The 18,359-nt window shown below is 41.0% G+C and overlaps 2 protein-coding genes across 2 annotated transcripts in view; both read left to right on the top strand.

The window, feature by feature from the left end:
* The window catches only part of LOC104077257 (pancreatic lipase-related protein 2-like), a 12,578-nt gene extending 2,546 nt beyond the window's left edge, over nucleotides 1-10,032 (top strand). The window contains exons 3-12 of the mRNA XM_009578421.1: nucleotides 657-782; nucleotides 2,372-2,506; nucleotides 4,318-4,426; nucleotides 5,048-5,164; nucleotides 5,245-5,367; nucleotides 6,221-6,339; nucleotides 7,146-7,275; nucleotides 7,551-7,662; nucleotides 8,696-8,863; nucleotides 9,969-10,032. Of these exons, the coding sequence (XP_009576716.1) occupies nucleotides 657-782; nucleotides 2,372-2,506; nucleotides 4,318-4,426; nucleotides 5,048-5,164; nucleotides 5,245-5,367; nucleotides 6,221-6,339; nucleotides 7,146-7,275; nucleotides 7,551-7,662; nucleotides 8,696-8,863; nucleotides 9,969-10,032 (1,203 nt within the window). The remainder of the gene's footprint in view (nucleotides 1-656; nucleotides 783-2,371; nucleotides 2,507-4,317; nucleotides 4,427-5,047; nucleotides 5,165-5,244; nucleotides 5,368-6,220; nucleotides 6,340-7,145; nucleotides 7,276-7,550; nucleotides 7,663-8,695; nucleotides 8,864-9,968) is intronic.
* A 3,293-nt stretch (nucleotides 10,033-13,325) lies between these two features.
* LOC104077265 (pancreatic triacylglycerol lipase-like) overlaps nucleotides 13,326-18,359 on the top strand; it is a 15,730-nt gene continuing 10,696 nt past the window's right edge. Inside the window, exons 1-5 of the mRNA XM_009578432.1 lie at nucleotides 13,326-13,374; nucleotides 14,140-14,294; nucleotides 14,783-14,908; nucleotides 17,105-17,239; nucleotides 18,311-18,356. Coding sequence (XP_009576727.1) covers nucleotides 13,326-13,374; nucleotides 14,140-14,294; nucleotides 14,783-14,908; nucleotides 17,105-17,239; nucleotides 18,311-18,356 — 511 coding nt within the window. The remainder of the gene's footprint in view (nucleotides 13,375-14,139; nucleotides 14,295-14,782; nucleotides 14,909-17,104; nucleotides 17,240-18,310; nucleotides 18,357-18,359) is intronic.

An 18,359-nucleotide genomic window follows, 5' to 3' on the forward strand; every position in this document is an offset into this window, starting at 1 on the left:
CCATACTAGCTACTATGAAGAAAATTAACTCTATTCCAGCCAAAACCAGCACACTTTCTCAAAGTAAAAGGAAAATATGTAACTAAGCAGCTTGCAGCAATGTGTGAAGATCAGCTTACCCCCATTGCATGCAGTTCTTGCACGAAATTCTTTCGGCCTTTCTAGAGTAGCTCATGACAAAAACAGGCATAGAAACATCACCCATCCAGAAAAGAAAAAAAAAAAAAAAAAAAAGCTGTTGCTTGGATGCAGAGCAGCACATTGAAGCCAAAGGTGAGGTCAGTAAAAGGGCAAGCTGAACCAGATGTGGAGCTGGTGGGCTGCTCCCTGGAGGAACTCATCCAAGTCAGGCCAACAGGCATCGTGTGACACTGTGGCCCTTTTAGGTGGCTGCATATTCCACATATGGGGATTCTTCCTGCATTAAGCAAAATAGATAGGAGGGGCAGAAATCACATGGGCACAACTTCTTAGGAAACCATTGTGGAACTGAGAAAGGTGAGACACAGGGGTCCCTGGGTTCCAAAAATCACAGACTCTGCCCGTTCACAGTAGTCCCTTGAGTCCTACAGAGGGGATGACCTAGCTGACTTTTTTAAATGTTTGAAAGTATAAATAGATAAAGCATCTTAATTTTTTTTTTTTTTTCCACACAGGTGATCTCAGCGATAAACTCCTCAACCATCCAAAACTCACATTTTTCATCACGTAGGAAAACCTCCTTCATCATTCATGGGTTTGGCAGCACCGGAAAAAAAGGCTGGGTGGTAGAAATGTGCTTGGTATGAGAGAGTATCCTCTGATTTCCATCAGCAGTTGTAACTACAATCTGTCAGTATCCCTTAGGCGCTAATGTTCACCTTCTATTTTGCAACTCGTCACGCAGTAGCAGATACCAACCGAGAAGTAAATTCCACAAAAGCCAAAGTGTTCTCACTCTGGAAGACGCAGCATAGTCAAGGCTTCTTGGTCATCTCTGACATTATGCTCCTCTAGAGAGTTTCCATCCCCAAACCCTACAGATCAAATCAAAGCAATAAACTGAACACAGGTGTCCCCAGCCTCTACACCAGTGTCAGAATATCGCATTAGACACACCAATTCACTGCTTCTCCCATTAGGAGCAATTGAACCGTCCTTCAGCCAAAAGCTCTTCCTGAGTTGTAAAGCTCAAGTTTCAATCTACAAACACTATCCTGGTTCACCATCATTCAGTTCTTAAAACAAACAAACAAACCCTCCTCCCCACAACAACAACAAAAAACCAAAACAAAAAAAAACAACCCCTTTTTTTTATTACTACAGAGTGCAATGAAAAAAAGATTTCAAATATGAAATGTGGAAGCTACCACAAAACGGAGCTGGTGCACTCTGGCCAGCAGTGTACTGTGTCAATGACAGCCTTGGCTTTGGTAGAAAAGCAAAATCTACTCTAGTTTCTGCTTCTTCCACACTGGCAGGGAAAAGGACAAGCCAGAAAAAGATGACCACTGAATACTAAGTCACAGATCTGCATCATTATTTTTGATGATAAATATATGAAAACTCTTAATCTAGAATATCAAAATTCCATTTTTTTCAGCTGAAAAGTAGCAGCAATTCTATCTGCATCTTCACACTACAAACTGCGTTTATGGTGCCTACAGGAGAGGGGGGAATCCAGGAGTCAATGCACTATCCCTTCAAGCTTCTGTTTTCCTTGTCATTCACTTTCAGCTGTTTACCATGGATTAATTTTTGTTTCCACTCCTTGTTCTTTCTCAAACCTTAACTAAGCCTTAGTCACAGAAAGCTATAGCTGCAGACTTCGATATATGATTCTTCCAGTGGAAAAATGACTGATCTCTGCAAGACAGTGACCAGTACCGAAGTGACTAATGCATTAGCTTGCTTTGCTGAAATAGAAACTTTCTACTCTGCTCCAAACCTTTCCAGTCTGACATGTCTTTCTCAGTTTTAAAGACACTTGGTAAATAAGTCTACTTCCAATACTATTCGGTTAAACTACCAACATCCCTCAAAGAAAGTCACATACTGCACATAGCAGCTACTGTGCGGTTGTGCGGCTTTTCCAAATTATTTCAAATATGTATACAAATGGCTTATGAAGTAAAATATTTCTATTACAGTTTTTCGTAATTGATACTTTTTGGATTAATGGCTTGTTATATTCTGTTTTGTAAGAAGATGTGTGTTTCAGTGTGGTACAGGCTACAGCGAAGAGTCCTGTTTAGTAAAGAATGAGAAATTCCGTTATTATATTACCTTTGCATAATAATTTGCATGATAATTTGTTTATTCTGATTTAAGTTGAATCTCTGTTGGTTATTTTGTTTCCTTAAATACTTTGCTTTATGTGTTCCCACATCAGCTGTTACTGGAAGTGGAAAATATCAACTGCATTGCTGTCGATTGGCAAAAAGGTGCAAAAGGCACCTACATCAGTGCAGTGAACAACATCCGCGTGATTGGGGCTGAGGTTGCTTTTTTCATAAAAACTTTACAGGTAAAAGACACAGCTTTACCACCTGCAATTCTTAAGTGGATGTAGTGGGGTTATGATGCTGCTGCTTTGATTTTGAACCCTGTCCAGTCTGGTCAGCTAGTGCTTCAGGAAGTGCTGTACAATGCTTGCAGTTGAGATCCAGCTAATTATACTAATTATCAACTCTGCAAGGACTTCTCACAGCCACAAAAGACGCAAATTAAGCTAATGCGGTTGAAAAGAGGTGCCAATTAATTAAAGACCAGTAGGTGGCAACATTTCCATATGATGATACAGGCAAGAAGGCATTCAGTGGGAATGAGGTAAGGCCTACGAGTTCGGTGCTTACAAGAGTTTTGCCATCATTATATACGTGTGCTAGAAGTAAATTAGTATCTCAGCTTAGCGCCGCTGAAACGAGCAGGAGCTGGCTCATTTGATAATGCCATATTTGCTGTCTACAGGCATGATAAACTGTCCAGTTGCCTTCTGGTTGTGAACTTCATGTTCCTGAAGGCGAGTGTTCACGTTTATACCTACAGCGCAGAACTGCTCGGCTGCAAAGTTTAAGAGTATCAGCATTTCCCACTGACTTCAGAAAGACTCATGAGTACTTAGAACTGCTGAAGATCAGAACCCTGCCTGGCTACAGACTTGATCCTGGTCAGGAGGTGTTCATCTTAAAGTGCTGCAAGAGAGAGCTCAGAGCCCACAAGGCAAAGCGCCAACTTTGCGAGCGCCTGAGTATCAAAGAACACTTCCCCAGAATCTGCTGGGGTACAGTCTGCTGTTTCTACCTTGGAAACTCCTACCTAGCCTCACACGTTTGCTTCTGTATCTTTCTTCTTTGTGTACAAATCCCAGGTCACTTGAAGATGGGTTCAGTTTCTCTTTTAATAGCTCTATTACTGCACTATTTGCAGCCTAGGCCACTCTTTCTTCCATCACAAAAATGCATAAATGATCCTTAGACTTTCTTTTCTTCTCCCCAATTTACAAACTTCTGGAGTTTGACTTTAGGAAAAGTTAAGCTGCATTGTAAATGGAAGTACTGCAGTAAAACGATCCAGAGGAATCTGCTGTCTAACAATAAAGGTAGACAGGCTGATACCACAGATTTGCTTTTATTTTGGTACACGCATTACAAAACAAAACTAAAATTAGTGTAAAAACCTCAAGCAATTAGCAACCAACCCTTCCTGTCTTTGGTCTTACAAAACCCAGCAAATCCCTGGATGAAATGTGACCCTGCATGCAGCCTACATGCTGATTAATCTCCATTTCCACCTTCAACGCACGTGTAGTATCTCAGCAGCGCAAGTCTCGTACAGGTGACACTTGGCAAAGAGAATGAATGTTGCCCCACCTAAGCTTGTCAGTGAAAATATGATTGAGTGATATGATCACATATTCTAAGCAGCCGCATGAAGAACAGACACGTGATAAAAAAGGGCTCCACAGTAGACTAAATAAAGAAAAAATAAGATCATTTTGACGGAAGATGAAATTAGATGAAGGTGAATTAGATGAAATGATCCAAATGAGAAAGGAGGTTCATATTTTGTCACCAAGGGTAACTGAATATGGTAACCATATGCCAACACTACAACAGTGAATCCATCATCACTAGGCATTTAAAATTCTAGACTGGACCATTTTCTATCAAGTCTTAGCGTAATTTAAACAATAATTAGCTCAAGGAACTCACACCCTGTTCGCTCTGCAGGAAGTCAGTCTAGATGTTCCCAAAGGCCCATAACGTAAGACACCCTCTTTGCTTGCTATTTAAAGCCTGTGTTCTTGTCTCCCACCACCACCACCTTAATGATCAGAAAATCTTCCGATACTCCCCTTGCGAAATCCATTTAATTGGCCACAGTCTGGGAGCACATACTGCAGGAGAGGCGGGAAGAAGGCTCCGAGGCATCAGACGGATAACAGGTAGGCTGTTCACCGAGGCGCAGAGCTAACATAGCACGTTTCTAAAGGAAAAACTTGCAACACACTGGTCTGTAGACTGGAATTAAATTATTGGCAGTGCTGGAGACACCTTGCAGAAGAGCAGGCAAACTTTATGCTTCTCAGAAACAAGGGTAATTATTACAACTTCTTCCTCCAGTTAGATTAAAAACTCTTTAGTGGAAGACCCTAGTAGAAGGACAAACGTAGTTAATATGTTTGTAGCATTACTGTCATTCACTGGGTTACATCAAGCCCTGCACAAAGACAAACAACATACCAAGAATCCTTAGGTTTTCCTATTCGCAAAGCTTTACAGGCCAGTAATAAGCTCACAGGTAATAAAATGCCTCCTTCATAGTATTACAATGCCATTATATAGTCTATTGCAAAATATTTTACTTCTGTTGGAAAAAGTTTGCAGAAAGGTTCAGAAAACCATAAGATTGCACATTTTTTTAGTTTAGCTTAGAATTCACATCATTATTATTCAACACGCCTGGTGCAATACTGAGTATCTGATGTTGTACGTTGGCAAAAGATGTATTAACATGTGTAACACTTCTCTCCCTCCCTCAACCAATAAATGTGGGGTTTTTTTAGGCTTAGACCCTGCTGGGCCCTATTTTGAAGGTACTCCTCCTGAGGTGAGACTGGATCCTTCAGATGCAAACTTTGTTGATGTTATTCACAGTAACGCCGCTCACTTTCCTGCCATAGGTAAGTGTTCATGTGCAAGTAAATATCTGCAGGGATGGGTATGTCACCGAGACACTGACATCATCACATGTGTATCGCAGGGCTTGGCATGTATAACACCACTGGTCACCTGGACTTTTACCCAAACGGAGGAACTGTGATGCCTGGATGCACTGATTTAATTCCAGAGATGAAACAAAGCGATTTTGAAGTTATCATTGCAGGTAAACATACATTCCCAACATGCATAGTACTTTATTTTTGTTCAATCCTGAATCGTGAACTGTGAAAGTAACTGTCCGTTTGGGAGAAAACAGCAAAACAAAATTGGCTTTTGCCGATTTACTCAAAAGAATATAAGAAACAATAGAGACTGGATCAGGGAACACTGTAGGGCAAGCAGATATAATACAGGCCTAAGCTTTGCTTCTGTAATTTGAAATTGGACCTGCAGAACACAAAAAGGCAGGGAACAGGGAGTCTGCAAGTCTAACAACCCCAGCAGGAGTTTTTCCAGGCTGAGACAGGCCAGTGTCATGACCAAACCAGCAGCATGACACCACCACCTTTGGTTTCTTGCAGATGCTACAAAGAGCATCCGACACTTACAAGGCACAAATTAGGCAAAAGCACTCAGTGTTTCCAGGGACTGTACACACCTCATCTCTCCACCTGAGACTTCTCTCTCTTCGCAGGCTTTGGAGAGGTTGGCAGAAGGCTGGTGGATTCTCTTTGCTCTATTAAGCCTTTTAAAACCGTAATTAATGTGACCTTGCTGTGACATCCCATAAATATATACACGGCTGTGTTCTTAAAAGGAACTATTACGCCATAGCAGACCAATGCATCTCACTTGAAATCTTGGGGTAACCAACACACAGTTCTCCGGATAAAACACAGGCAAAACAGTAACTTCTACTGCAACTAGAAATGTGTAAATTCAGACAAAAAATTATTACAAGACCACGCTGCTGTTCTGTCCCGTGCCTCGGCTGTTTCCACGGTGAGGCAAGCGCAACTCTTGTACGGGGTAACAGGAGGTTATTTCACAGATGCTCACAAACTTTGTTCCAACAGACGCTACAGTCGTTGGGGGGTGCCATCACTCACGCAGCCATGAGTTTTATTTTGAAAGTATCCTCTATCCCACCGGCTACCTTGGATATCCCTGTGAAACGTACAAATCCTTCGAGTCAGTAAGTATATCAGCCCAGGAATGGGTGAGCTGTAAAGAAAATAATCCAGGTCTCTGCACTCCCGATAGGTCCCGCCTTGCACGCGGAGCGCTCGGATGCTGGCGGCTGTGCTCTCACGGTGCGGGTGGTAGGAGGAAGCGCGCAGTGAGGCACAGCAGCTCCATCAACTATTCCACTCTGGAAAATGAATCCTGAAGCACAGATGATATCACCAAAATAGGGCAAAAAAACTAAACCCCGTGCAATTCTCACCCTAAACCTTTATGCAAAGAGCACGTAAGTTAGATATATCTATCCTACTAATTCCTGGCTGGAAGAAGAGACATTTGGAGCCTCCAGAATCCTTGACTGTTCTCTAATTTATACTGAGCACTGATTAGAGCACTTATAAATAAATGCACTTATGAATGATGCTCCCTTTTTTCCCCCCCATAGAGGGTTGCAATGTGAATGCAGGCAAGCTTCCTTCCACTAGGAGGGTAAAACTGGCTTATATTTTGTCCTAGACTCTAGCTGAAAAGCTTTTGAGCTAGGGAGTTTTAGACCATCATCCACACAGGTATCAAACCTGCTCATTCTACACCCTTTTGGTATACGCATGGGTGCAGGAACCGTTACCTGAAACAAGTTTATCAGGTTTTGGTGGTAAGGTATGACAACATGCAGCACTGCCACAGCTTCGCAAGATACAAACAGCATCTTGAGCCTTAATTTTTTCAGAGCTAGGATTGGAAAAAAAAAAAAACCACAAAAAAACAAAAAAACCCACAATATTCCTCATTAACTGATGCTCTTATTTTCCCTAGGGAGACTGTTTCCCTTGTCCACAGGAGGGATGTCCAGTGATGGGGCACTATGCTGACAGATTCCCAGCTAAACTGGAGAGGGTAAACCAAAAGTATTTTTTAAATACAGCAGCAGACCCACCTTTTGCTAGTAAGTGGAGAAGGTTTGTTACAGTTGTTCAATGTTTGAAAAGTGATTGCCTTGATGTGATTTACAGCCATGCACCTGTGTTGCTTCCATAAACAACTGCTAACAACTCTGACAAAAACCGCTACATTAGTTATCAAAATTCAAGCACACCGAGTCTTTCACTTGCTAACACGAATGAATTCCAGTTAGGAAAAGAAGAACTTTCCAGTATACTAGCATTTTTAGGTCTCTCATATCAATGACAATCTAGTTTTATTTTGCTTTTCTTTATGCAGCTTGGAGACAAAAAGTATTTATCAAACTGTCTGGTGTAAAGAAAATGAGGGGGGACATAAACCTAGTTTTCCATGACACAGAGGGGAACACAAAAGAATATGAAATTGCCAGGTAAGATAAATTAGTATTTCCCTATAGCATTTAATGCTGCTAACATTAATCTACACATTTTCCACATAGTTAAGGAGTGCAAACTGTTATTCTGTGATGCAGACGTTCTGCTTAACATCAGATATGAGAAAAATTATCACATAGATAAGACCCACGAGGGCAGATGGATGGCTGTAACAAGGAAATGGAAGTCGCTTCCTTTTCCCATAAGTTCTGTGTTTTCTCTGAGTTGCTCTTAAAAAAAATAAACGTATACCTGTGGAATGCACGTAATTCATACAGTGCTCACCCATTTCATACGCACTTTAGCACAAGCGCTCCCACACTAGCGTGGCAACACACACATCGGCATACCCACTCCACGGGCTGACATGGCTCTGCTCTGCTGGTGACTTGCTGTATGATCTCACGCAAGGCAACCCTATGCCTGAACTTATCAAATTTGCAAAGTGGATACCTCCTTCCTCCCTAGGATATATTAAAAGCCATCACTACTATATAAATGGCACATTTATATAGTCTGGCCAGGGTGCTTCATTCACAGTTCATGTCATCTCTCACTGACTACCAAAATAGTAGCTCCCACAGTCTTCTGTACCTGCTCCAAAACAAGTGCTTCCACACGGTCTCCCACTATCCTCCGTGCACGTGCAGACCAAAGCCCACAGAAGTTCCCAGCTCATCTCTAAAATCCTCCCTAAAACCCTTGCCTGGAGCTCTCCCTGCAGCGATACCCACAGAACTCAGCACACTTGGGCGCCGGAGGCAGCCCCGGCCTCACCTTGATCACCTCCCGGTGGTCTCCTGCCACGTGCACATTTAAAGTTACCAGTATTGGTTTTCATCCTCTCCCTGTTCAGAGCATAACAGCCCAGAGTCCTGGTCCAGTATCCTGCGCTGTTGCAAAGAACAGCAAAAGTGCAAATTTCTGTTGTAACAAAGAGGAAAACCCAAATCTCGTGGAGAATGTGATTTCGTTTGATCTCTAAACTTAGCATTAAACTTAGTATTGCTGTCTTCATTCTATCTGCAGTGGAGTCCTCTCTCAAGACCAAGTTTATACAAAATACCTTGATGTTGAAATTAACCCAAAAAATACTAAAAAAATTGAATTTCTCTGGAATAAAACCATATTTACTCTGCTCTGGGCAAGACTGGGAGCAGAAACAGTCAATATAATTCACGGAGAAGATGGACGTAGGTAAGTATATCCCTTTTACAGGTCAGAAGGAATGGGAAAGGAGTGCAAAAACTCTGGGAGACAGGATTGAAAAATGGTCTTAATAAACTGGACACATGGTTTGCAATCAACAATGTGATTTTCGGTAATCACAAGGACAAGATATTACACTTTGGATAGAAAATCAAATGTTCGAGTACAAACCAGGGATTAGCTGCCTGGAAAGGAATAGAGCAGTGAATAATTTGGAATGTATACTGTTTTGCCACAGCAAAACAATTACAAACCAAGATAAAGCAAGGCTCATTCCCAGGTGCATTACCAGGACTATTGTATAGGAAATCCAGGGAGTAATTATTCTCATTTGAATAATCGGGGTAAGACTGTAACCAGAAGCAGGGCCATTTTCAGGTTTGGAGAGTATACTTCACGAACAATGCACACAGACTGAAATCTGGAAAAATAGCAAAAGAGATTTGGAAAACTTGATCTGTGTAGAGCAGCTGAAGGAAATGTGTTTCTCAATGAAGAAAAGCCTGGAGAGGAGCATAAAAACATATGCATAAATTGTCCGTGAAGGGTCACGGTCAACTATTCCACATATCCACTGGGTTTAAGTCAGGGTTTGATTAATGTATTTTAGAACAGAAAAAATATTGGTTAGATATTAGGAAAAAAACTTGCTTATAGTTTAACATTGGCATGGATTATTTAGAGAAGCTGATGAAATCCCTTTCAGTGTGAGCTCCTAAAAAAAAAAAAGAAAAAAAAAAGCTGCAAAGCTTTCATTGGAGCAATCTAGTTAAGCACCTAGTCTAAATAAAGGGAGTTTAACAAGATGCCTTTCTGACTTTTTATCTACAGCTTTATATTTGTGAATCTAGAGATTGATTTTATTCATGTATTAAAACTCAAATTTTACAGCTGGTCCCCAAAAGAAGGAAATTCACCTTGTTACTGTTAATACGCAGATGCTAGTATTCCGTACAGCAGGCTTTTAAGAAGGCTTAAGTGGGATTATGGGTCGAACTAACAACCCTCAAGGTGACAGCTGACAACCTTTCATTTTTCTTTGGTGGAAAAATAGATAAATAAATCTTGATTCAAGTATTTTTTTTCTTCCCAGGTCAACTTTTTGTGGCCATGGAACTGTGACATATGGAGTTCCCCAGTTACTTACACCTTGCTAGAGGTCATTGAAGTCAACTGTTCTGTACAGGGCAGCTGAGCAAACAACCAGTCCTGTATGTGGGAATGTTGGTACACAAGGCTATTAAAGCAAAACTCAAACTGCCTGTTGCTTCCTTTATTTTTTCAGTTCTTTGCAAACACACTTGTCAATGTTTTCTCACATTTGAACCAAGTTTATTGGGCTCGTAACCATGGAAGCAACTGGAAATCATATATGCTAAAATCCATTTATAACACTGCACAGTGCCTCAAGAAAAGCAGGTAACAACTGTTTCCCACCACATTGATCATTTGTCAGATTTTCTTTCTATCAAACGCTCTTGAGGCAGCACATCACCTCAGCACACCCCTGGGGCTGGGAATGGTCCCAAACACCTCCTTTCCACAGCCTCTGCTATTGCTCAAAACTTTCCGACCCCACAGGAGAGCACAGCCCCCTGTAGATGCTGTGGGACAAGGCAGGAACAGAACAAGACCAGGATATTTCTTCAGCAGGTCGGAACAGCCCTTTGGACACTGCACCTTCAGGGAAGCAACGGGCAAAGCCAAACCTCAAGTGTTCCCCACTTTGGAAGAAACTGAACGGCTAAATCACAGCACCCGGCTACAGTTTAATTTCAAACACATACCTTTGCTGTGGCCACTGACAATCCTGAAGAGAAACTCGGACTTTGAATAACTCCAGGCTTTGCAAAACCTGCGATTGACTATTTCACATTAAAACTAACACTACTGCTCTGCAGAGCATGGCACGAGTGACCCACCTGAAGCTTTAAGAGACCAAGGCAGCAGATATTTTTCTAAGTATAAAAACCAAACTCTAAGTTAATGAATAGGAAGAAAGATTTAATCATTTATTCACTCCCCTTTCGCCATGTTTGCTAAACAATGTACAAACACTTGGGCCGACAAACTTCCAAGGAATAGGAGTAGAAATACAATATTAAGAACATATTTATAATGAGTATAAATATGTGATTTTTTTTTTTTTAAAAAAGAACAACAGTCACTCTTGTATCCTTGACTAAGCACTAATGAAGCCTGTATGAAATTAGAAGCATAATTAAACACAAGTCTGAGTTTCGCCAAGAGAGATCTGCAGTCCCGAGTACTGCAAGTCCCCCGGGGACTTGACAGGCGGCCAGGGAAGCGCGAACAATGCTGGGAAGCACCGCGCTGTGTCCCAGGAGAGAGCCACCGCGTCCTGCAGCGCGGGAAATCCAGTCCTCTCCTCCGCCTGCTTCCTATTCCAGCCTACAGCTTCTTCAGGACTGCAGGAACAGAGCGAGGCCCTTATGTGTTGCTTTCTTTCTTGAAAGCCATCTTTCTTCCAACAGCCCCTGACTGTGAGGCCACAAGGACCAGAACGGCTCCTCCAGGCATAGCAAGCATCCTGCATCGTACTGAAGGACATGCATCCCAGCCCTACTGCTTCTTCCCAAAGGAGAAGCAAGCAGCTGAAACCCATCCGGATTTGACCACAGCCTAAGGAATTGTCTAGTTATTTAGTTTGCCCTGTGTTATTACTCTGTTGAATAAGAGCAGCAGACTAACTATGACAAAATCCTAACACAAATCTTTTCCACCAGCTCGGAAATTAAATGGGAAAGACTGTTCCCCCCCACATTTTGAACAAGTGTCAAAACTTATCAGTGTACTAGGGCATGTACTGATTCTTCCATATTTACAAACTAAAATGCTATTTCAATTAAGAACAGGAGCACTGAACCCTAAATTAGTATCAAAGGTGATATTTTAGAAAAAATGAAAAACTTCCCTCTTATTTAAAGAAATAAACCCCACTAGCATGGATGATAGCAGTGTGATACCTATGCACACAGCTGGTATCCATTTGGTCATTCCCAGAGGTGGAGATTAGGGAATGTCAGCTCTGCAAAGATATGTGGCCACAGCCAAAAAGCATAGCCAAGCCGACAAAGCTTTCTAGGTGAAGAGCTGAGGTCTCATTTCTTCTTGAGTTCACTTACAGCCTTCTCCCAGAGATGAACAGGACCAAGGGGGTCCCAGACCTAGTCCTGTTCATTTGCACAAGCTGGTTTTCACCTTTTAGTTGATGTCTCTAGTAGAATGACCTACTTAGTTCTGTAATATTGCTACACAAAGCAGCCATGTCACTATTTCTGGGGGAATTTTGTGTGTTATTGATATATATTTCCAGCATGTTTGCTCTCAGTTCATCACTCAGAGGAGAAGGGCTTTCTCAAAACTTGGATTACATGGATAGTAAAGAAAGGATCCAAAGGGGTAGACAACTGTCCTTCTACATCTACTTATTTCAACAAGGAAATGAAAGGGACACCAGGAAAACGTCAGACTCTTTCACTATGAAAAGACCTACCAGGCCCACAAAGAAGTTTTCCTGAAGGGATAAGGCTTTGCCAAATTGAGCTGCTCTCAGGAAACGGGCACAAAAGACCCAGAATCACAGGAGCATTCCACATCCAAAGCCACTTGATGCAGGGCAAGGGGGTGGACTTAAAGATTATGTCTAACTCACTCTCCCAGTAGACCCCTACGTCCCAGTTACACAACACTAAAACCAAAAGCCTTCCCAGCCAAGACAAGCCCCTAAATGCACTGCCACACAGACCCACGTAATTCTTTTTAATGTCGCACTCCTGACGTGTTGCTGCCTGGGAATTACCCTACCTCTGGAGCTCCAATCTTATTCTACGCTCCAGCACACCAATTCACAAAATCTATGTCCATGGATTTTGGAGTTTTCAGAGAAACCAACCATTAAAGTTGTTTTCCAGCTTAGCTATAAACTATAATCTGAAATAAATTTTCCTATCTTTCTGGGAACAGTTCCAAGGATAAAGCGGACTATAAAAGTAAATGCAAAGCTTGCACATTAGTGCATGGAGCTTCAAGGCTGTGTTGTAAGTAGTTCAGGTTTGGGGGTTTTTCTTTTACCTCGTCAGGTATGTGGCTTCCCAAGACACGGCAGTATAAAGGGGAATGGCAGCTCACATATGCTAGTTCTAAAGTAGCTACTATACATCCAATTAGAAGTGTAGCCTCAAGAGGCCAAAAATCACTCTGGATTTAAGCTATGCTTTAGTAGATTTAGGAGCCCCACAATCTCTAGTGGAGCAAGCAAACATGAAGCTGACTCACACACGTCTCATATATACGGCAGTCATACGATGCAGAGAAGACAGATGCAGCACCCTTTTCACCTTGGGAAAATTCAGCACCAGAAAGCTAAGTGCGCTTATTAATTAAGCGGGTTAGCAAATCCTAGCTGCTTCTTTTTCTACTGTTCTAGATGCTTGGAGTTTGGATACTTGCGCTATTTCTGCTCAGCGCAGCAGAAGGTAAGCATATGGGGTTAGTATTTATATAGCCTTTCTATGCTGCTATATTTTGTGAGATATTATTCTACACTATGGTGCCTTAAAACTTATTGATTGAGGTTTTGTGCTTCACTTTCCTATACAAGAATGGTGAGACGAGTGTGTGTGTGTATTGTCTTTCCTCTTCTACACTCTGGGAATCCCACCCTAGGACTGTGCAAGAAATGCTGGCGTTTTTTATCTCAGAGCAAAGCTATTGCTCTACCAAAGCTAGGAAATTATTTGCTTTACTCTTCTTTAGTGATGGAAATGGAGAAAAAGCCAGGGGCGGCGGCAGTCTAACGAGGGTATAGCTTCATATTCAGCAGAAGCTACTGGCTTGTGTAGGATTAGACTTCTCGTGTACAGTGTAGTCAGCTGTTCAGCGCAGTCTCAAGTTATTACTGATTATTTGCAATGTCTTGGCTTGGTATTAGGAGAAACTCACCAGCTGTCTTTGCCTTAGGCAAAACACAGCTGGGGAAAGATACCCAAGGTATGGTACAGGATTCCCAGGGAGGAACTCCACTGAATATTTTGTTGATGAGCAATAGGGTGGTTTCTTTCTGTGGGGTAAACTGTAGCCTGAAGATCTAAGAGAGGGCAACGGCTGGTCTTTGCTTTCTGTAAACCATAGGATTTTCAAGAGACCAAGAGACCTCCAGAGAAGAGATGCTATGAGTTATGACTAGCCTGCTCCACTTCTTTGCTCATTCACATATTGTTGATCCAATCTGTGTACCTCAGGCAAAGAAGTTTGCTATGAAAGGCTTGGATGTTTCTCAGATGATATACCATGGTCTGGGACTACAGAAAGACCAGTCCACAAGTTACCCTGGGATCCACAAAAGATAGACGTTCAATTCCTCCTGTACACAAGAGAAAATCCTACTGACTTTCAAGTAAGAACTATTGCAGTTTAAATATTAGTAAATCACATGCAAAAAGAGTAAATAAACACAGACTCCAGCTGCGTTCCTGGCAAGTGTTAGAAATGGCCAAATCTCCACTGTATTCAAGAGACAAGCTCTTCCAGCTCCTTGGCAGGGTCTCTGGGGCAGAACTCTCACCCTCCTCCAGCCCTCACAAAGCAGCACTCCCCCATGTTTTCCGTATGGCCACTGAGAAGGACTGGGAAACTGTGCATTTTTAAAATCATTGGGTAATTTTTTTCCACAGATAAGATGAAAATACATTAAAAGTAAAGTCGTGGCTGCTCTAAGATAAGTGTCAAAGCTTGCTTTGAATGGAGATACAGACCTTAAGCCGTAATCATGTGAACACCTGCAGAGGAGTTTAACAGATAAGCATAGTTCAGGTCTTTGCAATTTTGATAAACTATTTACAGAAAGCAGATTTAAATGTTTTTTTAATTTAATATCTACAACAGGAGATCTCTGCAGTTGATGCCTCAACAATTGAGTACTCAAATTTTAATGCAAGTAGGATAACCAGATTTATAGTACACGGATTTATAGATAATGGAGAAGAAAACTGGCTGTCAGACATGTGCAAGGTAGGTACCACAGGGAAATCCTGTCCCTGTGAAGTTCCTTAGTTTGCATTTATAAACACATTCCTATAAATTGTCTGTTTTCTCTATTTCTAACCAATTTCTCTCACAGTACTTGTAGTGGTAAGAAGGGGAAAGAGGCCACATTTTCAAATTGTTAGCAACTTAAATATGTAGCTCTGCACCTTGAGGAAAAGCATGAGATAAAATGCATTCAATTCTTCTCTTTAGTGACGTAAGTGACAACAGGATTTGGCTCAGTAAGCGTCTTTTTTCTTGGTAAAAACAACACAAACCCTGGCGCAAGATACTGCTTAGGAACTAGGGCGATTCCAGAAATAACTGCAGACTCATAATTATTGCATCATATTTCTCCAGTCAAGAGACAGGTTTCTGGAAAGTCCATCACAAAGGTATGGGCTGCCACGCGGGTGTTGGAGGCTGAGGGCATGGGCTGACCATCAACAGAAGCAATAAAGCTGTAGAAATGTACATCCAGAAGGGACCTCAAGGGGATCATTTCGAAAAAAGCTTTCAGTCTAGGACTTGCTATGAACAGTGAATGAAGTAAAGCACTCTGCTTTATTGATTTTTGTGCTAATTCCCCAAGTTATTTCTTAATCCTGTCCCCAAACAAAGTTGCAATTCCAGCTTGTGGTCTTCTCAAATCCTATAAACGTGCTTTCTGTTGCAGCTGCAGGTAATGAAAGCTCCTAGTTATACAGCACAGAGCAAAATACCAGTTGATGGCATTTTAGGATAAGGTTTTTCAACTAACTATTCACACAACTACAATTTTGTTTAAATTCTATATTCCTGTTTTACTTATGAGAACACTATGAGAAACAATGTGAAAGTTCACTAAAATCAAGGTATTTCACATTTATTGCATCCCCGTTACCTGCTTCTCTTTGATACTAGGTCAAAAGAAAATAAATTAAATTTGCTTGACAGTTTCTTGTTGAAAAAAAAAAAAATCTATGTTGATTATCACTTTATGAACATCGAGGAATGATTGTTGGATTTGTTAGTTAATAATTTGTTCAAAGTATTAGAAGCAGGTAGATGTTTTTATAATTCTCAGTCTCCCATTTTCCACTCTTAGAATAGAGATTTTTTTTTCTAGAACCTCATAATCAGCAAGATAGCTCACATTTTGCTTAGCTAGTCCCTTAAATCCTTTTGATCAATTTTCATGAGGATGTAGAGGCATGAGATAAATATTTAAGTTCTTTCTCTATTATGGTGGCCTATGTTTTATCACAATACTCCAATTTATTTAAATTTAAAAAAAAAAAAAATTGGTCTCAGTGAATCTTTTCAGTAAAAAGTGGAGCAAATGGGATTGTGAATACATCAGCCCTCCCATGTGTCTCTGTTATTTACTTTCCTTCCCATTAAGTAACAAACCTACCTGCACATTTATTTTTACCACTTCTAACATGGCCACAGACACTTCTATTGTCTTTTTTTGTCCTTTGCCAGTTATAACTTGTTTTGGATGCTTTATAATGTCTGAACATAAAGCAAAGACGAATAAATAAATAAAGCTGCTAAAGCAAAATACATTTAGCCAAACAATCCAGCTCAGAGGAGAAAAACAAAGCTTCTGTGGTAGAAAATAAAGCATCTGCCTATATATACATATTCCCAAATAAAGCCATAAATCTGAAATGAATATTCAGTGACACCAGCAATTTATGCACCCTCTTATAAAAACGCAGACACTCTCCTTCTTACAAATCTCTATCAGAAAAACACTCTTAATCTTTATCATCAAAAATATAAGTTCTAACTGAATTTGAATTTTAAAAGTATTTTTAAATCACTTAAGTGAATCTGTACATGAGTAGAGCTCTTATTTAGTGTTACATACAAAGTTTGATTGAAATTAAAAATTTAAAAGTATCAGTATTTATATTGTTTTCCCTTCTGCAAAAAATACTGCTATGGGTATTTGAAATGATGGCGTGGCCATTACTATGGCAAACCACCCTATTTCAGTGTTGTGTCCCTATTTCAGCATTGTGTGAGCACACGTACGCCTGTGAGCAGGCATGACCACATATATATGCTAAGGTTTTGGTTCTTAAAATGTTTTCATACAAATTCATGCAACTTTTAGGAGTTGAGCTGAATCAATTCCAGATTGTATTTACTGTGGAGCTCTTTGGTTTTTACTTTTGTTTTACAAAACAGAGGATGCTTACTGTGGAAGATGTGAACTGCATCTGCATAAACTGGAAAAAAGGCGCAAGATGTCAGTATACCCAGGCATCAAACAACGTCCGAGTTGTGGGCGCTGAAATAGCTTATTTTGTAAATGTTCTTATGGTAAGAATCTTCTGGTTATAAAGTTATAGTTATAATGCTGATCTGAAAGAAATACAATTCAGGAACTTTCATGAATGTGAATCTAACCAGCAGAAAACATTTTCTTCTACTCAGTGATCATTTTAGAAGGTGTGCTGAAAACAGACTTTTTTTTTTTTTAAAGAACTGTCATAACAGCAGGGTTAGCCAACTCAGGGATATGAAGTGCTACAACACATCCCCATAGTACAGCCAGTTATTCCGTAGACGTTAACAGATGTGAAGTGCTGTGTAGTTTTAAATATGCGGAGATGACGGAGACAGCACACTGCCTTTTCACAGAGACAGAACCTACCAAACAGCTCTTAAGAATGCCAGAAAACCAGCTGGCAGCCAGCAGCGCTGGAGGACAACTGCTCTCCCGTGGGTCACGACACCTGGGGACAAATAGGACCCTGCCAGCTGCCTCAGGGGAAAGCCATTGTGCACAGTGACTAAATCTACGGAAGGTGTCCATGTCCCCCCTTTCTTGGCCAGTGTCACACGGGAAGCGATGCTTGGTTTGAAGCCTTCTTTTAATCTAAGTGCTTTCAACACACATTTCCACTAAAAGAACTATAAATTACTTAAATAGATAGTACGCTGGGTCTAGGAGTGCTCTGACCCACGTCTCACTCTCTACATCTGCATTGCAACCACTGAATTACTGTCCAAAAAGGCATCTCTCCTCTCATGTCCTCCTCCAGCTGCACGTGGTTCCTGACCTGCCAGGTGTAACTAAGAGTTCCTGCCCGGCTGAATCTTGCAAGCCGGATAAGCATCCTGTGAATCTTAATTCAGGACTCTCAGGACCCTGTTGGCAGAGCTGTCTAGAGTTTTAACAGCCTCCAAATAAGGGCAGCACCTGAATAAGGAGTTCTGAAAAAAATCTATGCATTGGACATAAGTACCTAAACTGGCAAACAGATGCTGAAATCCTAGAGAGTTCCTGAGTCTGTAGTCAAATTAAAAGTAGTTTTTCAGCCCCTTTTTACTCTTCCCTGTTGCTGATGAAAACAGATGCAGTAATTTTTTATATTGCTATTTCCTCAGGAAAAATACGAATACTCTCCAGCCGATGTTCACATAATTGGCCACAGCC

This window comes from Fulmarus glacialis, unplaced genomic scaffold (genome assembly GCF_000690835.1).
Source record: "Fulmarus glacialis isolate BGI_N327 unplaced genomic scaffold, ASM69083v1 scaffold7920, whole genome shotgun sequence".
Taxonomy (NCBI): domain Eukaryota; kingdom Metazoa; phylum Chordata; class Aves; order Procellariiformes; family Procellariidae; genus Fulmarus; species Fulmarus glacialis.